A 27,422-nucleotide genomic window follows, 5' to 3' on the forward strand; every position below is an offset into this window, starting at 1 on the left:
TTAGGCATCAAAGCCAGCTGGGTGACTTTGGGCCAATCACCAGGAGACGGTGAGTTCTAGTCCTGCTTTAGACATGAAAGCCAGTTGGGTGACGTTCCCCATCCTTTAGCCTAACTCATCTCACAGCGTTGTGGAGAAAATAGGAGGAAAGGCTATTATGTATGTTTTGATACATAGAATAGAATACAGTACAATAGGATACAATAGAATACAATTATCAGGTTATCTCCGGGACTGCCTTCTGCCGCACAAATCCCAGTGACCAATTAGGTCCCACAGAGTGGGACTTCTCCGGGTCCCATCAACTAAACAATGCCGTTTGGAGGGACCCAGGGGAAGAGCCTTCTCTGTGGCGGCCCCGGCCCTCTGGAACCAACTCCCCCCAGAGATTAGAATAGCCCCCACCCTTCTTGCCTTTTGTAAGCTTCTTAAAACCCACCTCTCGTCAGGCATGGGGGAATTAAGATATTCTTTCCCCCTAGGCTTCTGCAATTTATGTATGGTACGTTTGTATGTATGTTTGGTTTTAAAATAAGGGTTTTTAGCTACTTTAGTATTGGATTGTCGCATGTTGTTTTTACCACTGTTGTTAGCCGCCCCGAGTCTACGGAAAGGGGCGGCATACAAATCCAATAAAATGAAATGAAATGAAATTAGAATAGAATAAAAGAATAGAATGGAATGGAATAAATAGAATAGAATAGAATTGTTTATTGGTCAAGTGTGGTTGGACACACAAGGAATTTGTCTTTGGTGTTTATGCTCTCAGTGTACATAAGAGAAAAGGTACATTTGTCAAGAATCATGAGATATAACACTTAATGATTGTCACAGGGTACAAATAAGCAATTAGGAAACAATATTAATATAAATTGTAATGATACAAGTAACAAGTTCAGTCCTGCAGTCCTAAGTGGGAGGAGAGAAGTGATAGGAACGATGAGAAGACTAATAGTAATAGTAATGCAGCCTTAGTGAATAGTTTGACATACTTTGAATTATTTATAAAAATGATAAGTTACCCAGTCCTAAAAAATACCAAATATTCCTTTTTTTGTAACATTTATTTCCTTTCGGGATGGGGGGAGCACTCCAGAGGGAAGGCTCCCAAAAAATAAGGAAGGGTCATGATCACGGCGCCTTGATAGATTGATGTTATTTTTCTCACGTCATTCTAGAGCCATATAGTTTAATATAAAAACCTTACATTGACCTGATAGCAAATCAACGGCTAATGCAGGGCTTTCAGCAGCTGCCTTATTTAAAAGTAGAGTGGAAGATGAAGGGCACCCAATGGCTGTTTAAAAAAAAAACACCCAGAACAGCCAGAAATCATTCTGTCTCCATATTAAAGCTGTCAGGGAGAGGAGAGGAGGAAAAAACACTTTTAGTCCCCCGATGCTCTAAGCATTTCTGAATGCTTTTCTCCGATGCCTAATCCCCCCTTTGTCTCACTTGCCTCCTTTCAGCCTGTCCTTCCACTCTCCTTAAAATACAGAAAAGAAAAAAAGAGAGGATGTTTTTTGTGTCCTCTGAGTAAATGGCATTAAGCAGTCTTGAAAGGAGGAGGACCCTTCACAGCAGGGGAGAATATGAAAATAAGATTCCTTTGACTTGCCACACGCCACGGAAGAAGGCTGAATTTCTTCCCTTATGGGCTTTTCCATAGGGCTGTTCCCCCCCCCCCCACTGGATTTGCTACAGTAAGTCAATTTTGGTCAGCTGCAACATTGGGTAGAACGTGAGGAAAATCAGGTTTTAAAAAAGGTCCCTTTTTGGACTCTGTCATAGAATTCACTTGAACATTAAATGTGGAGAAGCAAGCTTAAGAAGGTGTTCTGCCTGACTGGGCTCAGGCAATGCGTAACAGTCCAAGGAAAAGAAATCAAACACAGGCGTGCTCTGCTAATCAGCAAACTTGTATTAACCAGACAAAAAAGGGTTACTCAAAACAGTCCTTAGTGTCAGGAAACAATGATAGTGCAAGGCTTACTTCAGCTGCATACAAAAGCACAGGAAAAAGCAAACAAAGACAACCTGGAATGAGCAAAGATGTTTCAGGAGTCCTTTTGAATCTTTGGAGCAAACAGCAAGTCCCAGAGGGTTCACCTCCCACGTGTCTGAAAAAGCTGGGTTGAAAACTCCAAAGGCACGGAACAGAAACTTCAGAGCAGGAACCACAAAATAACACAGATAAACAGCCACAGTTTGCCTTGGCCTTTGTTCCCTTTTATCCCTTTATCCCTCTTTAAGGGAACCACATCCAGCCCTCAGTATAAGAACCACACCCAGCCCAGGTGCTCCTATAATGACTTGTAATAATCCTTCAATTGATCCCTCCTTTGCATCGCTCTTCTGCTACGCATGTCTATGAATTGTTCGGCAGAGGAATCCAAGGACGAAAGACTATCTGAGGGACTGCATGCCAAATCCCTGTGAGCCAGACTTTCGCACTCACTTTGTGCCGCATCTCTCCCATCTGTGGGAGCAATGGCTGGCCCAGGCACAGGCCCAAACACTAAAGAAAGTAGCTAAAACTCTACTCTTTTGGGTGGAGGGAAAATCAGGTGTTAGTTTATCCCGTTTCCCGGAAAATAAGACCCTCTTTTATATATTTTTTTGAACCCTGAAATAAGTGCTTGGCCTTATTGCCATGCACTCAAAAGCCCAATTGGGCTTAGTATCAGGAGAGGTCTTATTGGGGTGGGGTGGGGTGGGGGGTGGGGGGGGAACGGTATTATTTACTAAGAAAATGTATATGACTGTCCAGCTCGGTCATGGTGATCAAATGATCCCCCAGGGCATTGCAACCATTGTAAATATGAACCACTGGCCACGTGCCCAAATTTGGATCAGGTGACTTTGAGGAGGCTGCAACGGTGGGGTGAAAAATGGCAGAAGTCTTTCCCCCCCCAGTGTCGTTGTAATTTGGAACAGTCATTGAAAGAACAGTTGTAGTCAACCACTTGATGGCCTGTGTATCATGATGGCGAGCCTATGCACCCATGCCACAGGTGGCAGGTGGACCTATATAGGAGGGGCACCCACCCTATGTCAACTCCAGTGCGCATGCATTGGATTTTTAGCCTTGGGGAAGGCCGTTTCACTTTCCAGAGGCTTCAGGAAGCAAAAAAACCTGCCCAACGGGCAAACCAGAAGTTTGGAAAAACAGACTTACGGTTTCCTGTTGGGCTGGTTTTCGCACTCGGAGGCTATAGGAAACTTCCCTAAAAGCTATGTAGTGTAGAAAAACAGTGCAATGGGCAAACCCGAAGTCCTTTTCTTTTTGAACTTCCGGTTTGCCTGTTTAGCTGTTTTTTCCCCATCCCAGGCTTCAGTGAGGCCTCTGCGCATGCACAGAGATGGGGGAGATTGTGCGCATGTGCAGGGACAGCGAAGGGGAATGAGGGAATGGCTGTGGGCACATGGGTGCCTGCTAGCACACGCACCCACACCCTTTTGGCACACGAACCAGGAAAGATTCACCACCACTGCCCTTGGGTCCCCAGGCTCATTGGCAAAACTATATCTTCAACCATATCAAGATGGGGTCACTCATCTTTTTCAGGGGTGTTGTTCCCTGCAGAGAGAGAGCCACCCCAGAGGAGTCCCTTCCTTCCTTCTTGGTACTTCCAGATAGACCTCCTTACCCATAACACCTTATTTCCAATCTTATCTCCATAGGGATGATGTTCCACGGGGAGGGAGCCAACACGGACAATGCCTTTTCTTTTGGTCCTACCAGGTAGACCTCCTTAGGACACGGGACCCATAACCACTCTTGCCTCCCCACTCTAGTGGGTCAGATAGATGTAACTGTGAAAAGAGGGTCCTTCAAATCACCTGACCCCTCCCCCCGTCAAGCCACGTAGGGCTTTAGAAGTATTCTGTCGGGCTCTCTGGTAGACTCCTCCCAAAAATTCACAGGTACAAATTTCAGACACACACACACGTTTGAAAATTCAAAACAATGTTCTTTATAATGAAAATTCACTTAAACTAAGCCCTCTTTTGGTATAGCAAAGAGCACTCGTCTCCAAACAAATTGATAATTTGTACAAGTCCCTTATCAGTTCTGTGATACTTAGCTTGCAGCTGTGAGGCAATTCACAGTCCTTCTTCTTTCACAAAGTGAAACACACTTTGCTCTGGTTTAGTTTCTAAGCGGAGAAAATCAGCACACCCAAGGTCAAAGTCAGTAAAGCAGTCACGAAACACAACGATCAGATAATCCTCCACAATGGCCAAACCCACAGGCTGCTATCTATAGCAGCCTCACTAATGACCACAGCCCCACCCAACCACAGGTGGCCTCATTTTCTTTGATAATATTCTCTCAGTTGTTTCTGCCTATGCATCGCTCTCTGCATGCGTGGCTGTATCATTAACTCTTGTTCTGAATCCAAGGAGGAGCTAGATAATTGATCTCCTTCTGAGCTGTCTGCCCCACTCTCCTCCTCCCTGTCACTCATGTCTTCTTGGTCAGAGGAGCCTTCATCAGCAGATTCCACCGGGGGGGGGGGCAAAACAGGCCTGCAGCATGTGGATGTCTCCCCCACATCCACAGTCCTTGGGGCAGGAGCTGGGCCAGAGCTAACCACAACAAGAAGTGACAACCCTCACCCTTGAGCTGAACCTGGAAGCAAATTGTCAGCCAGTGCAGTTCCCACAAGAGATGTGCAAATCTTGACATGCACAGAACCACATAGGCTGCCCCATTTTGTGAACCATAGGAAGATTGTGGAGTCTTCTTGTGTTGTTTATAGAAACATACACAGGAGCTTTGACCCCTCGGAAGCTAAATTGAAGCAGGAACCAATTTTAGGGTCCCCTTCCCACCGAAGAAGAGTAAGGTTGCCCCGCTTTTTATCTTTCCTCGCAAAATGTCATCTGGAAAATCCTTTTGGAGAAATTCCTGGCAGGACAAATACCTGGGCATTTTATAAATCTGTTGAAGAGTATTTACTTCTCCAAAGAACCCAGATCAATAGTCCCAGCTTTTTTAATAATTAAAAATGTGTATTTCTGTAATCGCCTATCGATTTCTCCATTTGGCTTGCGAAGCTTTTGCAGAAGTCAGTTTCCTTGCGGGGGGCAGCAGGCGTTTGCTTTAGTTAATGCTGGTCTTTCCCATCAGCTGGAACTTTTTTCTCATTTATTTATCGGTGGGACGATGTTGACAGGAGTGACTTTAGAACGGATCCGTTCTGGGACTTGAGATAAAGATAACCATTGGTGTGATTCCGAGGTGGTTTTCCACTTGGCCTTCTTTCATCATTAAAGTCTTGTGAACTCAATCTGTATAGTCTGGAGGACAGAAGGGAAAGGGGGGACATGATCAAAACATTTAAATGTGTTAAAGGGTTAAACAAGGTCCAGGAGGGAAGTGTTTTTAATAGGAAAGTGAACACAAGAACAAGGGGACACAATCTGAAGTTAGTTGGGGGAAGGATCAAAAGCAACATGAGAAAATATTATTTTACCAAAAGAGTAGTAGATCCTTGGAACAAACTTCCAGCAGACGTGGTAGATAAATCCACAGAAACTGAATTTAAACATGCCTGGGATAAACATATATCCATCCTAAGATAAAATACAGAAAATAGTATAAGGGCAGACTAGATGGACCATGAGGTCTTTTTCTGCCATCAGACTTCTATGTTTCTATGTTGTGTTGCTATAAAATAATTCAGGTTGTCACGCAACGAACACCATTGTCGGTATCGAAGCACACAGAACACACATGTTTAATGTCATATGTAATGTTTCTTATATATTTATCCATCATAAGATTGTGTATGTGTGTAGGTATGAACCACAATTGAACCCAAAATTCCTGTGGCTAAGCAAGGCAGTTGTTAAGTAGGTTTTGACCCATTTTACAGACTTTCTTGCCACAGTTGTTAGGTGAATTACTGCAGTTGTTAAGTTAGTAACCTCAGTTGTCAAGTGAGTCCAGATGAGTTGAGGACTTTCTTGCATGCAGGCAAATTGAACAAATACAGTGGTACCTCATCTTACGAACGCCTCTTCTAACAAACTTTTTGATATACGAACCCAGTGTTTAAGATTTTTTTGCCTCTTCTTCTGAACTATTTTCACCTTACGAACCCAAGCCGCTGCTGCTGGGATGAAGGGGTTTCTTTTTTCCCCTTTTTTGAAGAAAGAAAAGGGAGGGGCGGCTTGGAGGGGGAAAGAGTTTGCATTTAAAAAAGTAGGAGAACAGCGTGCTTGCACAGGCACTGAAAGGGTGTCTTTTGAAGACAGAAAAGGGAGGGGCGCCCCCCTTGCCTTTCTTCCTTCCCACTCACCCTTTAGCCTAGCCTTGCTTCTTCCACCCGCCCCCTTTAGCTGCTCCTCCCTGCCCTCTGTTCGCCTCCCTTCTAAAGTTTGGGATTTTCCTGAAGGATTTGCACGCATTATTTGCTTTTACCTTGATTCCTATGGGAAACATTGTTTCGTCTTACGAACTTTTCACCTTACGAACCTCCTCCTGGAACCAATTAAGTTCGTATGATGAGGTACCACTGTATTAGCTCAAAGGTATCCTCACTTTTGCAAGGGAATTTTGAAAATCCTTCCTTCCTTCCTTCCTTCCTTCCTTCCTTCCTTCCTTCCTTCCTTCCTTCCTTCCTTCCTTCCTTCCATCCATTCCTTTCGATGTTATTTTAACTTTGTATGCCTCCACCTCAATTTACAGAACTTAATGAGAAATTTGTTTATTCACTAAAATATCTGCAAACCTAAATATTTTAAACCTGGCATGCGTGGTCTCATAATAAATGAGAATCCCATTTCCCCATATATTTCCGATCCAGTGACATTTACAGTGATGAGAAAAATGGGTTTCCGCTCTCAAATGATGTGTGAATTTAGTGTCCTCGTAAATGAGGCTTTGGTTCTTGACATCCTTTGTCTGTCATCTCATTCCGGGGATATTTGTCTCAGTCTTGATTTCCTCTTTGGTATTTCGGATTTAGACCCCTCCCGTGTGTAAATCCAAATGAAGAGAGGGGAAATGTTTGGGAGAAAGAGAGGAATGTATAAAGAAATCTAAAAGAAGAGTGTGTTGACGTACTGGACTTTTTACGAGATAGGAGCTGTAATGCTTCTATACTTTTTGATCGTCTGTTTCCACAGATAAATTTTTGAATTTGCTGCAGCTCAGTTCTGTGTAGAGCTTGTTAGCAGCATGCCAGGGATTTTACTCAAAGCACTAGCAGCAGAGATACATCCATTCTTTTGGGCTAGCCGTGATAAGGAAGCAGGGAATCAAAGCTTTCAGAAACCTGCCCTTTCTCTTTTACATTGGGTTGATAGTCTCCTGTCTGCTCCCCTCCCTTAGCTTCCTTCAGTGTATACCTTAGTCAATCCTTGGCTTCGTATATCAGTGAATCCAAAAGAGATTTATGTGGCTTGGGTGTTGGGTGGATTAAAACAGAATAACAGAATTGGAAGGGACCTTGGAGGTCTTCTAGCCCAACCCCCTGCTCAAGCAGGAAACCCTATACCAGTCTCATAGAAACCTAGATGACTGACGGCAGAAAAAGACCTCCTGGTCCATCTAGTCTGCCCTTATACTATTTCCTGTATTTTATCTTACAATGGATATATGTTTATCCCAGGCATGTTTAAATTCAGTTACTGTGGATCTACCAACCACGTCTGCTGGAAGTTTGTTCCAAGCATCTACTACTCTTTCAGTAAAATCATATTTTCTCATGTTGCTTTTGATCTTTCTCCCAACTAACTTCAAATTGTGTCCCCTTGTTCTTGTGTTCACTTTCCTATTAAAAACACTTCCCTCCCGGACCTTATTTAACCCTTTGACATATTTAAATGTTTCGATCATGTTCCCCCTTTTCCTTCTGTCCTCCAGACTATACAGATTGAGTTCATGAAGTCTTTCCTGATACGTTTTATGCTTAAGACCTTCCACCATTCTTGTAGCCCGTCTTTGGACCCGTTCAATTTTGTCAATATCTTTTTGTAGGTGAGGTCTCCAGAACTGAACACAGTATTATTCCAAATGTGGTCTCACCAGTGCTCTATATAAGGGGATCACAATCTCCCTCTTCCTGCTTGTTATATCTCTAGCTATGCAGCCAAGCATCCTACTTGCTTTTCCTACCGCCCGACCACACTGCTCACCCATTTTGAGACTGTCAGAGATCACTACCCCTAAATCCTTCTCTTCTGAAGTTTTTGCTAACACAGAACTGCCAATGCAATACTCAGATTGAGGATTCCTTTTCCCCAAGTGCATTATTTTACATTTGGAAACATTAAACTGCAGTTTCCAGTTTCCCTTCTTTAAAACTTCCAGTGTTCGAGCACCCACAACTTCTAGTAACAGGTCGTTCCACTGGTTAATTGTTCTAACTGTCAGTAAATTTCTACTGAATTCCAGGTTGCTTCTCTCTGTCGGGGTTCCAAATAGCATGCAAAAATTAAATCAGAGTCTGAGGCAAAGCATTCCTCAAAGTTCCAATTTAAGATCCCCAGGTGTGTTAGAAATCAGTCATACCCATTCAAACAACAGCCATACAAACATTTGTTGGCCAGGGGGCTGAGATCTAATCGCCTCAAGCCTGGTGGCATAAGTGAGTCTTAAGACTCTTGCGAAAGGCGAGGAGGGTAGGGGCAGTGCGAATTTCCAGGGGAGCTGATTCCAGAGGGCCGGGGCCCCCACAGAGAAGGCTCTTCCCCTTGGCCCTGCCAGGCGACATTGTCTAGTTGACGGGCCCTGGAGAAGGCCGACTTTGTGGGACCTAATCGGTCGCTGGGTCTCATACAGCAGAATGGCTGTCCGGTCTCTTTTTAGAAGCTTCCAATGTTCCACTGGTTAATTGTTCCCACCGTCAGGAAATTGCTTCTCTCTTGTGGGAACTGAATTTGCTACTTAGTGGTTGAGCTCTCTGCAAGCTTTTTTTGGCTAACAGTTTAAAATGGGGCTTGCATTTTTACATTGAAGTTGTTGGGGGACCAGTAGTCACAACCACAGTTAAGCCCAAAGTTTCTATTTGCTAAGCAAGACAGTGGAGTGAGTTTGGGTCCCGTTTGTGATCTTTCTGGTCACAGATGTGAAGGGAACCCCTGCAGTCGTTAAGTTAGTCACACACTGGTTAGGTGAATTGGGCTTCCCCATTGACTCTACTTGTCAGAAGGTCACAAATAGGGATCACTTGACCAAGGACATGGCAACAGCCTGGAAAGACGGTGTTTACAGGTTGACTTATTTTATTTATTTATTTATTTATTGGATTTATATGCCGCCCCTCTCCGAAAACTCGGGGCGGCTAACAGCAATCGTAAACAGTGTACAATAATAATCCAATACTAAAAGCGAATTAAAAAAACCCTTAATATAAAAAACCAAACATACATACAAACATACCATGCATACAATGGTAAAGGCCTAGGGGGAAAAGGAATCTTAATTCTCCCATGCCTGGCGGCAGAGGTGGGTTTGAAGTAGCTTACGAAAGGCAAGGCGGGTGGGGGCAATTCTAATCTCTGGGGGGGAGTTGGTTCCAGAGGGCCGGGGCCGCCACAGAGAAGTCTCTTCCCCTGGGTCCCGCCAAGTGGCATTGTTTAGTTGACGGGACCCGGAGAAGACCCACTCTGTGGGACCTAACTGGTCGCTGGGATTCGTGCCGCAGAAGGCAGTCCCTGAGGTAATCTGGTCCAGTGCCAGACTTGATCAAAGTGTATAAAATCATGCATGGGATAGAAAAGGTGGATAGAGAAAAATTATTTTCTCTATCACAGAATACTAGGATGAGGGGCCCCTCCCTAAAGCTCATAGATAAGAAAGCGAGGACGAATAAAGGGAAATATTTCTTCACCCAGAGGGTCATTGGTTTATGGAATTCCCTTCCAGAATAAGTTGTGACAGCTGTCAGCCTGGATAGCTTTAAGGCAGGATTAGACAGATTCATGGGTGCCAAGTGGTTATTGAAACCAACTATGTTGGTTGAGGCAGGCAGGGTTCCCTTGAGTACCCTTTGTTGGGGGTCAAGGGAAAGGGAGGGTTTTGCCTTCTCTTTCTGCTCAAGATCCCCATGGACAATTGGTGGGCCACTGTGGGATACAGAATGCTGGACTCGATGGGCTTTGGCCCTATTCAGCAGGGCTCTTCTTAACAGTCACAACAAACATGAGTTGTTTGCCCACAGTCTGAACTTCCATAACCTGACTATGGGGATGCTGTAATGCATGTAAGTCTGTAAAACGGTCGTAAGTCACTTTTTTTCAGTGCCTTTGTTACTTTGAATGGTCACTAAATGAATATTCGTAAATCAAGGACACCTTCTCTGTGCCATTTCAGAATGGTCTCTTGAGAGAGCTTAGCTTGTTTGCTGTAGAAACTACAACTGCTCAAACCTACTTCAGAATCAAAGCCGTTGCTGTCATCCCTGCACCTTTTCTTAAGGGGTGGTGATGAGGAGATTACAAGTGCACTTGATCAAAGAGATCAAAGCCATCTGGGAGAGACAGTCCTTCCTTCACGTAATCCAGTCTCAAGCCAGGAAGGGCTTTAAAGGTGACAACCAACACCTTGGCCACCCGTGCACCTCACAGAGTAGAGATGTTACATGCCCCACATAACTGGCATCATTTACTGCCTGCGTTGTGTCCTCCTGCACCAGTTGAAGCTTCCGAGTGGTCTTCAAGGGTAGCCCCACATTGTGGTGGCTCAGTGATTTTCATAATCCAGTTAGCCAGGTTTGTTGGAAACGTGTCCAGGAGAGATCTAACCTAGAATTATGGAGAAATTTCCTGACAATGAGAACAGTTAATCAGTGGAACAGCTTGCCTTCAGAAGTTTTGGGTGATCCAACACTGGATGCTTTTAGGAAACTGAACAATCATTTGTTTGAACTGGTATAGGGTCTCCTGCTTAGACAGGAGAATGAATGGACTAGAAGACTTTTAGGGTCCCTTTGAACTCGGACATCCTGTATTCTGCTAAGATATGTTGACAATATGAAAGATACATAAAGCACTCCTCCTTGAATACCAGCCTGAGTCTTGCCAGTTTGTCTGTGTGCAGAGATAATTGGTTTATATGTGAACTAGTAGCTGGATACCCATTTCGCTACAAAACTATGTGATCGGGCTTGATAAATTGACCGTTAAAGCTTGAAAATTAATGAGCAGTTCTCATCAGGCTTGGTACATTGACACTTAAAGCTTGAAAATGTATGTAGAATATGCAACTCCTTAGCATTAGAGTGTGTTAATGTAAGGCAACTGGCAGTTGGAACAGAGTTCTTTTCAGTTGGGGAGGGGGAGTACAATGTCTAAACTCCCAGCCTGCAGACCAGATGAGTCACGGGCTGGCCGCGCCCAGGCCCGGTTTAGCCAAGGGGTTACATCGGAGCATGTTAATATAAGGCAACTGGCAGTTGGAACAGAGTTCTTTTCAGTTGGGGAGGGGGAGTAGAATGTCTAAATTCCCAGCCTGCAGGCCAGATGAGTCACGTGCTGGCCGCGCCCAGACCCGGTTTAGCCAAGGGGTAACATCAGAGCATGTTAATATAAGGCAACTGGCAGTTGGAACAGAGTTCTTTTTGAGGTGGGGAGGGGGAGTAGTATATCTTATTATCAGAGTGTGTTAATAATAGTATAAAAAATTTGCTTCCTGCCCTCTTGGAAACATAAATTTCTCCCTTCTCTCTTTTCAGATCACCCAGGAAGCTGGAGAATTCATGATAACATTTCCTTACGGCTACCACGCCGGGTTCAACCATGGATTCAACTGTGCAGAATCCACCAATTTTGCCACCCTGCGATGGATAGATTACGGCAAGATGGCTACCCAGGTCAGTTCCTGCCACCTTTCCAGGCTCATGCAAAGAGAATTAGAAAAAACAAAACAAAAGCGATGTGCATTGCAACCCACAGCTTGCAAATTGGGGCCAGATTGGAGCGCGTATCCCTGATTTTCGCTGTTTTCTTCCATGAGAATCAACTTCATTTTATCTGGGTTTCCTCCTTTAACACCTGCAAAGTCTAATTTCCCCAGTCTGCTTCTGCTGGGAAATCAGGCTTAGCCGTGGAGGAGATAATCAGGGAATCCCGGAGGAAAAGAATCAAATTGACACAAGAGAAAGTGTTTCCCCAGGGCTGGTTTCAAACTTGCAAACTATTGTTCGTTGGGTGTGTGGATTGTGTTCACTGAGCAGAGAAGGTAATGTCAGGCTTGTGTTCCAAGCCTCAGATTACAACTACATCTAAGCGTTCCTTCTGTTGTTAATGAAAAGAAGATAGAGAAATAATGGTGTATCTCTTTGATATTCTTAAAATAGATCTGGTGCTAGCTCGCGTCACTTTTCTCTTGCTACCTGATATTAATTATTATTTTTCCTTCATTGCCTGGAGATCAAACAGTCCACATGGTTCTGTCTTTTTACTGCCTCCCCCTCTCATACAAACACTTTGAAATAGGAGAGAGAGAGAGAAAGAGAAAGGAGAGAGAGAAAGAGAGAGAGAGAGCACAAAATAAATAAGGATACTAAAGATAAATAAGGCATCCAGCCCAGAGTTCAGATATGTGATTGCTATCCCCCTGACTGATTTGTTTAACCAATCCCTTTTAACAGGAAATGTTCTTGGGGATTGGAGAATGGCCAGTGTTGTGCCTATCCACAAGAAGGGCAGTAGAGAAGAAGCTGGTAACTACAGGCCAGTTAGCTTGACATCAGTTATAGTTAAAATGATGGAGACTCTACTCAAAAAGAGGATAAATCAGCACCTAAAAATCAATAACTTATTGGACCCAAATCAGCATGGCTTTACTGAGGGCAAATCATGTCAGACTAATCTCATTGATTTCTTTGACTATGTCACAAAGGTGTTGGATGAAGGTGGTGCCGTGGATATTGCCTATCTGGACTTCAGCAAAGCCTTTGATACAGTTCCACATAAAGAGTCGATAGATGTTAGTGAAGATTGGACTTAATCCCTGGATAGCTCAGTGGATTTGCAACTGGCTGAAGCGTAGACATCAGAGGGTTGTTGTTAATGGCGAGTATTCTGAGCAGAGACAGGTTACAAGCGGTGTGCCACACGGGTCTGTTCTGGGTCCTATTCTTTTTAATATGTTTGTGAGTGACATAGGGGAAAGTTTGGTAGGGAAGGTTTACCTATTTGCCGATGACTCTAAAGTGTGCAATAGGGTTGATATTCCTGGAGGCGTTTGTAAAATGGCAAATGATTTAGTTTACTAGATAAGTGGTCAAAGCAATGGAAACTGCAGTTTAATGTTTCCAAATGTAAAATAATGTACTTGGGGAAAAGGAATCCTCAATCTGAGTCTTGTACTGTTAGCAAAAACTTCTGAAGTATCTGAAATAATATTAAAAAATAGCACTTTTAAATCAAAGGATGGTTTTTTCCACCCCAATCTACCTTTCAGCATTTTCTGCTTTCTGGCATAATTTTTTTAAAAAGATTTTTTTTCCTCAACTGAAGCTAGCACAGGCCATTTAGAATTTGGCCTGAGGGGGCCGAGAAGATCTTAATGCTCTGATTTTGGGAAGGGACTCGATCATGTAAGGAAAGCGTATCACGCCACTTAATTTTGAAGTGATTCTGAGTTTGAAGTGTCTGCGCACTTTTCCTTGCTTTTATGCTACCATCGAAACCACCTGGGCAGCTGTAGGCAATGGCCCACATCTACGCTGCGAGCTGGTTATGCAGGTTTTAAGCCCACAATGTCTCGGTCTGTCCTGCCGGCCTTCAAAGCACAGCAGCTTCTCATGGAAATTTTGATGACAGCTTGAAGGACCTCAACGTTGGCAGACAGCATAAACTCTGAGATTAAAAGCAATTTTGGGCTTAGCCAGGTTTGTTCGCAAACAATTGACATTGTTGGGAGCTGTAGCGTGAAATTACTGAACAAGCCCTGATAGGCAGAGATTCTAAGATACTTGAGGGAGAGAGAAGTTGGCAAGACATCACCCTCTTTTCTTATCTATCTATCTATCTATCTATCTATCTATCTATCTATCTATCTATCTATCTATCTATCTGTTGTGATTCAGCCTGAGGCTGCTCAGGGACCAGCTGTGTCTCGGCTGGCTCCATGCCCGGAGGAGGATGACAGCACAGAGGAGGGGGCTGAACAGTCGGATGGGGGAGAGGAGAGTCAGGAATGGGATGAAGGAGAACAGCATGAGAGCCCCGGGGGGGGGGGGGGGCTCTCCCCAGCCAGTAGCTTGGAGGCATTAGGTGATGACGCACAAGCTGTCATTGACATGAGACAGAGACGTTCACAGCAACGAAAGGAGCAGTTAAAGAAATATTTTCACCATTGAATTAGAAACAGCAGGGTTTGGGTGTGGTCCTCATCAGCAGGGTTTAAAAGGCAGGCAAGGCCTTGAAGCCATGTGGAGTGTTATCAATTGGAGTTGCGGTGACCTGTTTTGATTCTCAGCGTCTCTGATCTTGGTTTGTGGCCTCGCAGTCTGGAAGACTCGTGGGAGGCGTCTGTTTGCTATCTACAGCTTGGTCTTGGCAGCAAGAATCTGGTATTGCTTCATGGACTATTCCCTTCGTGTATATATTTGAAGTTCCAGCATTTTTCCTGTTTGTAAGGACATTTTCTGTTACCTGTGTTTTCCTTGAATTATATAAACTGCCTTTGCCTTTTACCAGTGTGTCTGGCTTCTCCTTTTGGGTTGGTATTGGCTTCTGGAGTGACCCAGACAGAACACTATCTATCTATCTATCTATCTATCTATCTATCTATCTATCTATCTATCTATCTATCTATCTATCTATCTATCTATCTACCTACCTACCTACCTACCTACCTACCTACCTACCTACCTACCTAATCTATTTATTTATTGGATTTGTATGCCGCCCCTCTCCGTGGACTCGGGGCAGCTAACAACAGTGGTAAAAACAGCATGTGGCAATCCAATACTAAAACAGCTAAAAACCCTTATTATAAAACCAATCATACATACAAACATACCATGCATAAATTGTAGAAGCCTAGGGGGAAAGACTATCTCAGTTTCCCCCATGCCTGACGGCAGAGGTGGGTTTTAAAGAGCTTACGAAAGGCAAGGAGGGTGGGGGCAATTCTAATCTCTGGGGGGAGTTGGTTCCAGTGGGCCGGGGCCGCCACAGAGAAGGCTCTTCCCCTGGGTCCCACCAAACGACATTGTTTAGTTGACGGGACCCGGAGAAGGCCCACTCTGTGGGATCTAACTGGTCACTGGGATTCGTGTGGCAGAAGGCGGTCCCGGAGATAATCAAACTATTTATTCGTTCCTTCTTGAAGCATTAGGCACCAAGGTTTGGCTTTCCTTCAGTAAGAATAGAGTTAAAGTAGGATTTCTAATACCAATGGAAGAAAATACAGTGGTGCCTCTACTTATGAACTTTTCTAAATAATAACCGGGTGTTCAAGATTTTTTTGCCTCTTCTTAAGAACCATTTTGCACTTACAAACCCGAGGCTCCAAAACTGTAACGGGAAAAGGCAGGGAGAAGCCTCTCAAGGAATCTTCTGGGAGGAAACAGGGCCAGAAAAGGTAGGGAGAAGCCTCCCTGGTGCCCTCTAAAGCTGATTGTTTTCTTAATGCGTAATACTATCAGTGTATCGGTGGTTATTGAAACGGGTGTCCATGTGCCGCCTCTGTGTTGGTTGAGGCAGGCAGGGTTCCCTTGTGTACCATTTGCTGGGGGTCAAGAGAAAGGGAGGGTCTTGCCTTCTCTTTCTGCTCAAGATCCCCATGGACAATGGGTGGGCCACTGTGTGACACAGAATGCTGGACTCGATGGGCTTTGGCCTGATTCTGCAGAGCTCTTCTTAGGTTCTTATGTTCCCTCTAGGAATCTCCTGGGAGAAAACAGGGCCGGAAAAGGTGGGGAGAAGCCTCTGTGGGGGTTGTGGGACGATGCTTTATTTTCCCTGCTACAAAATCCCTTTCTGTTTCTCCTCGATGTCCCAAAATTTACCCACTACTACTAAGCTCAGATAATGATACGGTGGTTTTTTTCCCCTTTCTCCCCGCACAATTGTGATCCGCCCAGCAGCCTGCTGAGAGTGCAGCAAGTGACTGATTTTTAACACTGGCCATGTTTTATAAGTCGCCAGTTCCATTAAAATAAAATGCAAGCAATACATAAATATTCATGTTCCCCATATAAGCTTTTTGTTTTGATATTTTTAAAAAGAGTGCTCGCTTCTAGTTGGCTAAAAGTTCCGTCCTCTCCCTCTCTAAGAAAAAAAAAAGGGGGAGAATCTTGCTGACTGCGCGCCCCTGCAGACAGACACACACACACACACACACACACACACACACACACAGGGTCAAAATATCCAGCGTCTTGAAACATTTCATCTAATTCCGGCTGGTAAATTATGTGCTGCAATTGAATGATTACCGCAAGGCCCGAAAGAAGCAGCATTAATAACTCACAGGGCTGCCAACTACGGCAGTCTCAATTTGCTTTACAAACAAACGGGGGAATTTAAATGATCAGCTCATTAGAAGCAAGTTCTCCCCCGCCCCCCCCAATATTAATGATTGGAGCCAGCATCAGTATTAGCAAGACCTGCGGGCCCTTTAACTACAGGAGCCAAGGCCCCAGATCAGGTTTTGGGAACACAGGTGGAGTGATCACCTGGGCTGGACTAGAAGACCTTCAAGGTTCCTTCCAGATCGTGGGGGTGGAGTGGATGACTAAGTAGGTCTTTCTAGTGCAGTCAGGCGGTAGGGAAAGCAAGTAGGATGCTTGGCTGCATAGCTAGAGGAAGCAGGAAGAGGGAGATTGTGATCCCGCTATATAGAGCGCTGGTGAGACCCCATTTGGAGTACTGTGTTCAGTTCTGGAGACCTCACCTACAAAAAGATATTGACAAAATTGAACGGGTCCAAAGACGGGCTACAAGAATGGTGGAAGGTCTTAAGCATAAAACGTATCAGGAAAGACTTCATGAACTCAATCTGTAGAGTCTGGAGGACAGAAGGAAAAGGGGGGACATGATCGAAACATTTAAATATATTAAAGGGTTAAATAAGGTTCAGGAGGGAAGTGTTTTTAATAGGAAAGTGAACACAAGAACAAGGGGACACAATCTGAAGTTAGTTGGGGGAAAGATCAAAAGCAACATGAGAAAATATTATTTTACTGAAAGAGTAGTAGATCCTTGGAACAAACTTCCAGCAGACGTGGTAGATAAATCCACAGTAACTGAATTTAAACATGCCTGGGATAAACATATATCCATCCTAAGATAAAATACAAAAAATAGTATAAGGGCAGACTAGATGGACCATGAGGTCTTTTTCTGCCGTCAGACTTCTATGTTTCTATGTTTCTACTTAGGAAGCAAACACCCATTTAACAGAAAATTGGTCTGCTGAGTATTTGTAGGTAGACTTGGCTTCCAGAGCTGGCTGGGCTGCAGATGGAATGATTTTCCCGTCGAGGTTTCTGTCTTCCTTGCTCTCCTTAGCAGCCAACCAGGGTGGAAAATTGGCTCCGTTTCTGCAAGGGTCGTTCCACCAGCGTTCCATAGGTGTAAATTGGTGGTAAATGAACTTCTGAGCAGGAATCCGGAGGAGGTTGCGTTTACAAAAAATCTTCGGTCATTTTGACGTATGGGAAGTCCTTGATTTACAACAAACAGTTTTGACTGTTCAAAGTTACGTCAGCACTGGAAAAGGGGACTTCAGAAGTTTTGGGTGTTCCAAAACTGGATGCTTTTAGGAGACTGGACCATCATTTGTTTGAAATGGTATAGGGTAGTGATGGCGAACCTTTTTTCCCTTGGGTGCCAAAAGAACGTGGGTGCATGCTATCACTTGTGCGTGAGTCCCCACACCTGTAATTCAATACCTGGGGAGGGCAAAAACAGCTCCCGCCTCCCGGAGGTAATCTGTAGGCCGGAAATGGCCTATTTCCAAACTTCTGGTGGGCCTAGTAGGGTCATGTTTTACCCTCCCCAAGCTCCAAAGTCTTCCCTGGAGCTGGGAGAAGGTAAAAACGCCCTCCCCCATCCCCCCAGAGCCAAAAATCAGCTGGCTGACACCCACATGCATGTTGGAGCTGAGCTAGGGCAACAGCTCATGTGCCAGCAGATACAGCTTCACGTGCCGCCTCTGGTACCCGTGCCATAGGTTCACCATCACTGGTATAGACAGGAGAATGAATGGACTAGAAGACTTCTGAGGTCACAAGGGACCATTTTTTCACACTTACGACCCTTGCAGCATCCCCACAGTCACATGATCAAAATCCAGATGCTTAGCAATTGGCATGTGTTCTGCCTGACTGGCTCAGGCAATGCGTAACAGTCCAAGGAAAAGAAATCAAACACACACGTGCTCTTCTAATCAGCAAACTTGTATTAAATAAACAAAAAAGAGGGTTACTCAAAATAGTTCGTAGTGTCCGAAAACAATGCAAGGTTTACTTTAGCCGCATACAAAAACACAGGAAAAAACAAACAAAGACAACCTGGAATGAGCAAAGACGTTTCAGGAGTCCTTTTGAATCTTTGGAGCAAACAGCAAGTCCCAGAGTTTTCAACTCCCCCTTATCTGAAAAAGCTGGGTTGAAAACTCCAACGGCACGGAACAGAAACTTCAGAGCAGGAACCACAAAATAACACAGATAAACAACCACAGGTTGCCTTGGCCTTTGTTCCCTTTTATCCCTTTAGCCCTCATTAAGGGAACCACACCCAGCCCAGGTGCTCCTATGATGACTTGTAATACTCCTTAAAGCGATCCCTTCTTTGCATAGCTCTTTGGCTACACAGATTAATATATTGATCTGCAGAAGAACCCAGGGACGAAAGACTGTCTGAGGGACTGCATGCCAAATCCCCTGAGCTGTCTGCTGAATCCTGCGTCCCAGTGGCCTTGTCCTCTTAGCTGTCTGCCACGTGTTCCTGGCTGTCAGCCAAGCTTTTGCATTCACTTTGTGCCGCGTCTCTCCCATCTGTGGGAGCAACGGCTGGCCCAGGCCCAAACACAACAGCATGTATTTATGACCATTGCAGTGTCCTGGGGTCATGCAATGCCCTTTTGCAACTGTCTTGACAAGTGAAGTCCATGAGGAAGCCCAATTCTTTTAACAACCGCGTGGTTATCTTAATCGCTTTGGTGATTCATTAACAACTATGACTGTAAAATGGAGAACTCCTTTAACGACTGTCTTGCTTAGCAGTGGAAATCTTGGGCACAATTACTGTTGTACGTCCAGGACTATTTTTCTACCTCCCTTTCCCCATGTAAATGGGAGGAGGAATCGCCTCCTTAATCAAGGGCAGGCCCTGAAAGATTTAAGGATAATAAATGAAATAATTGAAGGAAGCAGAATTGAATCCAAATGAGCAGCTGGCTAAGTATTCAGGGTGATTTACCTGTGGCACAACATGATGTACCTCGAAGGCCCCCGTTTAGAATTGCAGTCAGCAAAAAGCAAGCATCGGCAAATGAATCTATTGATTAAATTTGGATGTAATTAAAACCTGCAGTCTTCAAGCCAGGCAGCCTTTTGCCTAAACAGATCGGTCCAGATAGATGAAAGAATTGGAAAGGAAGAGAAGGAAGGGATTTCATCCTGAGCTTTCAATCAAACGCTTTAAATACTTCAGTGGCATCATTCCCATCACTCTTGAACATTGACTCTGTTAGCTGAACTTAGTGTGACGTCAGAAATTTCTGGATGGAAGTTGCAGACGGAGAGGGGAGAATCTGAAAAAACAGCACGCTATGTGTAGTCTATGGAGATTCTCACTTCTCCAGGTCATGGTTCTTCTAAAGTGTTCTGTCCGGCTCTCTGGTAGACTCCTCCCAAAAATTCACAGGTACAAATTTCAGACACACACACTTTTGAAAATTCAAAACAATGCTCTTTATAATGAAAATTCACTTAAACCAAGCCCTCTTTTGGTAGAGCAAAGAGCACTGGTCTCCAAACAAACTGGTAATTTGTACAAGTCCCTTATCAGTTCTGTGATACTTTGCTTGCAGCTGTGAGGTAATTCACAGTCCTTCTTCTTTCACAAAGTGAAACATACTTTGCTCTGGTTTAGTTTCAAAGCGGGGGAAAATCAGCACACAAAGGTCGAAGTCAGTAAAGCAGTCACGAAACACAAGGATCAGATAATCCTCCACAATGGCCAAACCCACAGGCTGCTATTTATAGCAGCCTCACTAATGACCACAGCCCCACCCAACCACAGGTGGCCTCATTTTCTTTGATAATAATCTCTCAGTTGTTGCTGCCTATGCATCGCTCTCCGCATGCGTGGCTGTATCATTAACTCTTGTTCCGAATCCAAGGAGGAGCTAGATAATTGATCTCCTTCTGAGCTGTCTGCCACACTCTCCTCCTCCCTGTCACTCATGTCTTCATCAGCAGATTCCAACGGGGACAAAACAGGCCTGCAGCATGTGGATATCTCCCCCACACCCACAGTCCTTTGGGCAGGAGCTGGGCCAGAGCTAACCACAACATAAAGATGCTTTTTCAACAGCTCCAAGAAGGCCCCACACCCATTTGCACCACTCAGGTGACCTTGAGGTCACAGACAAACCTCCAAGCGGCCTCAACAACCCTCTCAAAGGATGCAAATGACCAGCTGTCTGCAAGGAACATAAATCCTTCTGTTCCCCTCCACCCAGTCAGAGCTGAAGAGGCTTCTTGGAGAAGAAGCGAAACCTCTTCAAAGAAAAACGAGAAAGTCCAGTTGCTGGTTTCTCACATAGGCAACCTAAAACCTAAATTTGTTGTAGCTTCTGAATGCTCACTCTCCCCCCCCCCCCAAAAAAAAGTAATAATAATTGTGGAATAGGTTATATCTCTTTCTCAATCCATCAGTTCCAGCTCAGATTTGTAGATAGTATTTTGGAACTTTTTGAAACCGCTGTCTGGTTTTACTCCTTGAGGAATTTACGACATTGACAAATTTGGCCATTTGCATCTCTTATAAACTCCAGATCATTTATAAATCAACTAAAAAGCATCCCTTCCAGTACAATGAAAACTTTCAATTTATTCTTATTTTCTGTTCCTCCTCTAAAACTGGATAATTACGCCATGATGATGATGATGATAATTAATAATTTATTAGACGTATGCTGCCCCTCTCCGAAGACTCGGATGATGATGATGATAATTGATTATGTCAGTGCAACACAGCAAACGAGATCACTATGCTGGATTTCGTATTTCATCACCAGTCGGGCGCTTCCCAAGCTCCTAGGACTGCGTGATGTAGCGGCGAATTATGTTTGCCGATCCCAGTAAAGCGGCCTTTTGCAATTGACAGATGGAGATTTTGTCAATTACGATGGTTTTCAAATGTCCGCTGAGATCCCTTGGCACTGCGCCCAGCGTGCCAAGTACCACTGGGACCACTTTCACGGGCTTATGCCAGAGTCGTTGCAGCTCGATTTTTAGATCTTCGTATTTCACTAATTTCTCTAGCTGCTTCTCCTCAATTCTGCTGTCTCCTGGGATTGCGATGTCGATGATCCATACTTTCTTTTTCTCCACGATTATTATTATTATTATTATTATTATTATTATTATTATTATTAATCTCAATGCTAACTCTTAACAAACGTCTGGGCTTGAGGATGGCCTAATAAACCCCCAGAAGGTTGTTTATTACATTTGGAATATTTGCCACCAACATGAATTTGGATATACAGGGATGATTGTCTGGTGGCTCATAGCTCAGCCTTCTAGAAATACCTTGAGTTGCCTGCGGGTGGTTCCCAAGGCTTAAATCTCCGAATGCACGTCATCCCAGCTGTCTCTTCTGGCTTTTGCCATTCAGATGACCCCATGTGTCCTATTAAAGGGCCCCAGGTCTGCTTGGCAATGTTATCAGCCTCCCACACTCCCCCAGACCAACATCTGCATTCAAGCTTGGGGAAATCCCCAGACAGGATTCTCTTATTGAGGCTGCATGACAAGCAGAGATAACAGTGGACACCAGATGGTGAGAATTCTTTAAATCGGCAAACTAACAAGCCCATCGAAGAATACAAAACTCTTAATAAAAGATGGAAGTACAGTGGTACCTCATGATATGAACCCCTCGTCTTACGAACAACCCAAAATACGAACCCGGGGTTCAGAAAAATTTTGCCTCTTCTTACGAACTTTTTTCTTCTTACGAACCCGCCGCCGCCGCCGAGAAACCCCGCCGCCCGGCTGTCGCTTTTTGAAACAGCGTCCTCCTGAACCCGAACGCCAAACCTGAACTTCCGGGTTCGGCGTTCGGGGGGCCTCCAAGAAGCCCCCCCGGCTGTTTTAAAAGGTGACAGCCGGGTGGCGGGGCTTCCCAGCGGCCTCCCGAATGCCGAACCCAGAAGTTCGGCAAAAGTTCAGGTTCGGGAGGCCGCTGGGGAGCCCCGCCATCCGGCTGTCACCTTTTAAAACAGCCAGGGGGCTTCCCAGCAGCCTCCTGAACCTGAACGCCAAACCCGAACTTTTTTTTTTCGTTGCACGGATTAATTGCTTTTACATTGTTTCCTTTGGGAAACAATGTTTCATCTTACGAACTTTTCGTCTTACGAACCTCCCCCTGGAACCAATTAGGTTCGTAAGACGACGTATTACTGTATAGGTAATCGTTAGCTTATGGCCTCAGTTGAGCCCCAAATTTTCACTGCTTGATTTAAAGGCTTGGATGAACATATGAAGAACGATTGCAGGAACTGAGCATGACAAGTCTAGAGAAAGAAGGACGAGGGACTGGGTAGCAGTTTTCCAGTATCTCAGAGGTTGCCCCAAAGGAGTCAAGCCATTTACCAAAGCAGCTGAGGGCAGGGCAAGAAGCAACGGATGGAAACTTGTGAAGAAGAGAAGCAACCTGGAATTAAGGAGAACAGTTAATAGCTTGCTTCCAGACGTTATGGGGGCTTCATCACTGGAAGTTTTTAAGAAGAGATTGGATAGTCACCTGTCCGAAATGATGAAGGGCCCTGTTGGCAAACCTACGGCACGCATGCCACAGATGGCATGGGGAGCCATATTTGAGAGCACACGAGACGTTGACCTATGTTAGCTCAAGCGTGTTGATTTTCAGCCTTTGGGGAGGCCATGTTGCCATCTGGAGTGCAAAAAAAATGCCCAATGAGCAAACCAGAAGTTCAGAAAAATGGACTTCCGGTTTGCCTGTTGTTCTCCTTTTTGCACTCCGGAAGCTTTAGGAAGCTTCCCTGAAGGCTCCAGAATGCCAAAAACAGCACAACGGGCAAACCGGAAGTCCGTTTTTCTGAATTTCTAGCTTGCCCATTTAGCCATTTTTTCACCTTCCCAGGCTTCAGCGAGGCCTGTGTGGATGCACGAGAACGGGGGTGAATTATGCGCAGAGGGGTGCACATGCATGGGGAGGAGGGAATGGGTGTTGGGACGTGCGCTTGTGCTAGCGCGCGCACACACACACACACACACTCTTTTCTCATGCGAACCAAAAAAGGTTCACCATCACTGATGCAGGGTTTCCTACCTGAGCAAGGAGTTGGATTACAGGACCTCTTGTTGCGGCAAAACTCAGTTGCCAGCAATGTTCCCTCTAATTTTTTTTCGGTGTGGGCGGAAAGGTATAATGTCTCAGCGGCAGTCCCCTTGGGACTGGGCGGCATAGAAATAGATAGATAGATAGATAGATAGATAGATAGATAGATAGATAGATAGATAGATAGATAGGGAAAAAAATCCCTTATTTTTTATTAAAAGAAATTAATAATTAAAAACCCCCAAAATCCATTACTATTAAAACTAAAACAACCAGCAAAACCAAAAACATAACTATTAATAAAAACAGGTGAGGGCTGGGGTTTTTTTCTCTGTTATTATTTAAGTGCTTTTACCATATGCTTTAAATCAAGAGTCACTTCTCTCTCTGTTTCTCTCTCTTTCCTGTCATTCTCTGCCTCAATCATTTTCTCATTTCTCTTTTTTTCTCCCCTTTTTTCTATCATTTCTCTCTCTCTTCCTTCCACTCTCTCTCTCTCTCTGGCTTTCTTCCTCTCTTTCACTCTCTTCCTTCTTCTCTCAACTCTCTCTCTCTTTTCTTTCTCTTTCTCTCTCTCCCCCTCTTGCTCTCTCTCTTTTTCTCACTTTCTCTTGTTTTCTTTCTCTCACTCATTCTCTCTCTCGTTCTCTCTCTCTTGCTATCTCTTTCTCTCCCCCCTCTTTCTCCCTCTCTCTCTCTTTCTCACTTTCTCTGTATCTTGCTCTGTCGCTCTCACTCTCTCTCGTTCTCCAGAGGCCAGCAAAGGTTTTTCTTACTTTGAATGTTCCGGGTGGGCTGGCAGGGGGATGGGGAGAGCGTGCGCCGGGCCACGCGCCCGACATTGAAAATCACCTTTGCCGGCCCCTGCTGTGAGAACGCCTGCCCTGCCTCTCCTGCAGCTCCCTTGCTGAGAGCCCGGGACGAAAACGCTCTCGGTGAAGGGACCGCAAGAGCAGCGGGGCGGGCATTCCCGCTGCGGGAGGAGCCGTGCCCCAAGGCGGGAAGCGGAGAAGAAGAGAGGCGGATCGGGCAGGCGGGCAGGGGGCAGTGGCGAGTAGACAGGGGCGCGAGGGGGCTAGAGGTGTGGGGGGGCGGGGGAGGCCGTGGCTCCGTGTGCACCCTTGGAAAAGGGCGTGTGGGGGGGCCTTTTGGGGTGTGCTGGCGCAGGCGTGCGCAGCCTACAGGAAACGGTGGTTGCCAGTCAAGGGAATGGAGACCACAAGGAGATTGCGTAACTCAAGTTTATTTGATGCATGCATCAGGTTCAGAAGATATAAAAGCAATGTCTGAACATCGTGGATTGTTTTTCAGGAGTACAAAAAACACACAATATCAGCCAATCAGATACTAGTTGTCAACGTTTCTTATACAGAAAGTAAAAAAAGGGTTATACAATGTAGAAGGTGCAGAATGTACAACAAAAAGGAGCTTGCGGTTAGTATGTTATGTGCCTTGAGAGCAGGTGGCAGATCTATCTATACACCATCAAAGCCATGTCCTTTTCCTGTAACACAGCTATGTTCTACCGGATGCAAGGCATAGAATATAAACACAAAATGTACTTTTGTACTCTAAATGTCAAGCATAACTATATATGTGGGGCATAGGTCAAGGCTTAAGAAATGCAGAATTTGGGCTAGCACTAAATATGAATGTATATCTCAGGCTAGCTTCCTCATTTCCCCCCTCTTGGAACTCCAACCTAAATAAAACTATTTGGATGGGGTTCCAATGTTAGCATACCAGTTTCCGCGAAAATAAGTCACCCCCAAAAGTAAGACATAGGAGAGGTTTCATTTCGCAGCATTCCTGAACAGAACATATATAACACTGCTGTCCATAAATTGCATCCCAAAACGCTGCATCAATCAGATTTAAAACACATCCAACACGGTAGTAGTACATAATGGTACAGTAGTAGTAAGAAATTCTTGATAGGATTCACAGTATGTCTGGTTATGCTGATTTGTGATGACAACTACTGTACAGTTTATAATAAATGTTCATTTTTACTTTTCAGCAATAAATGTGAATTCTTCATTGAAAAAAAAAATAAGACATCCCCTGAAAATAAGACGTAGCACATCTTTGGGAGCAAAAATTAATAACGCTGTCTTATTTTCGGGAAAATAGGGTAGTAGTCTGGGAAGGTACTCCACAGGTGTTTAACCTCTCTATTTCCTGGTACAGTGTTCCCTCAATTTCCGCGGGGGATGCGTTCCGAGACCACCCGCGAAAGTCGAATTTCCGTGAAGTAGAAATGCGGAAGTAAATACACTATTTTTGGCTATGGACAGTATCACAAGCCTTCCCTTAACACTTTAACCCCCTAAATTACCATTTCCCATTCCCTTAACAACCATTTACTCACCATTATTACTGGTACTCACCATTGAATAAGACACTTAGTGATCCTGATATTTATAAACATAATTATTTATTAACAATAATTATTTTTTTTGTTATTTATTTGCAAAAATTATTAGTTTGGCGATGACATATGACATCATTGGGTGGGAAAAACCGTGGTATAGGAAAAAAACTGCAAAGTATTTTTTAATTAATATTTTTTGAAAAACCGTGGTATAGGCTATTCGCGAAGTTCGAACCCGCGAAAATCGAGGGAATACTGCAATACAACCAAAACAAAGTTCTCCCTTGATCCGTTGGAGGTCTGTTCCAGCTCTTGATTGATTGATTGATTGATTGATTGATTCATTCATTCATTCATTCATTCATTCATTCATTCATTCATTCATTGATCGATCCTGGGTCCTCTATGGGCAGGAGGTGGTTGTGATCTTACGGTAGTTGCTCTTCTCCGTTTATTTGCATATCGGAACGTTTAAAACTAAATGACTCCCCTTTTGGAAGGGACCTCAACAAGAGCTTTTCAGGAGTTGGGGGGTCAGGAATGGAAACAAGGGGTCAAATATCATCCACCGCCCCTCCCTCCTTCTTCTTCAATCATATGAAGGCAGAACAAGAAACAATGGATGGAAACCAATCGGGAGAAGCAACCTGGAATTTAAAGTGAAAGTTCCTAATTATGAGGACAATTAACCAGTGGAACTACCTGCTTCCAGAAGTTGCGGGTGCTCCATCACAGGAGGCTTTTAAGAAGACACTTGTCTGAAATGGTATAGGGTCTCCTGCTTGAGCAGAAGGTTGGACTAGAAGACCTCCAGAGTCCCTTCCAGCTCTATTCTGAATAGAATAGATTAGAACAGAACAGAACAGAATTCTTTATTGGCCAAGTGTAATTGGACACACAAGGAATTTGTCTTTGGTGCAGATGCTCTCAGTGCATATAAAAGAAAATATAGATTTGTCAAGAATCATGAAGTACAACACTTAATGATCGTCATAGGGGTCAAATAAGCAATGAAGAAACAATCAATATTAATAAAATTCTTAGGATACAAGCAACAAGTTACGGTCATACAGTCTTAAGTGGGAGAAAATGGGTGATAGGAATGATGAGAAAAAAACCTAGTAGAAATAGAAGTGCTGACTTAGTAAAAGGTTGGACACTGTTGAGGGAATTATTTGTTTAATAGAGTGATGGCGTTGGGGGAAAAACTGTTCTTGTGTCTAGTTGTCTTGGTGTGCAGTGCTCTGTAGCGACATTTTGAGGGTAGGAGTTGAAACAATTTGTGTCCAGGATGCGAGGGATCAATAAATATTTTCCCCACCCTCTTTTTGACTCGTGTAGTCTACAGCAGTGATTGTCAACCTTTTTTGAGCTGCGGCACATTTTTTACATTTACATGGGGCACATTGAGGGGGGGGGGAGAGCTAAAAAAAGATTGGACAAAAAAATTCTCTCTCTTCCTTTCGCTCTATTTCTCCCTCTTTCTCTCCCTCTTTTTTTCTCTCTCCATCCCTCTTTCTTTCTCTCTTCCTTC

The 27,422-nt window shown here is 44.3% G+C and overlaps 1 protein-coding gene across 3 annotated transcripts in view; it reads left to right on the forward strand.

Annotated features, from left to right (window-relative positions):
* KDM4B (lysine demethylase 4B) overlaps window positions 1-27,422 on the forward strand; it is a 324,593-nt gene that overhangs the window by 140,395 nt on the left and 156,776 nt on the right. For all 3 annotated transcript variants that reach the window (XM_070744575.1, XM_070744583.1, XM_070744593.1), the window contains one exon: window positions 11,691-11,828. In XM_070744575.1, coding sequence (XP_070600676.1) covers window positions 11,691-11,828 — 138 coding nt within the window. The remainder of the gene's footprint in view (window positions 1-11,690; window positions 11,829-27,422) is intronic.

Source organism: Erythrolamprus reginae, chromosome 1 (assembly GCF_031021105.1).
Source record: "Erythrolamprus reginae isolate rEryReg1 chromosome 1, rEryReg1.hap1, whole genome shotgun sequence".
Taxonomy (NCBI): domain Eukaryota; kingdom Metazoa; phylum Chordata; class Lepidosauria; order Squamata; family Dipsadidae; genus Erythrolamprus; species Erythrolamprus reginae.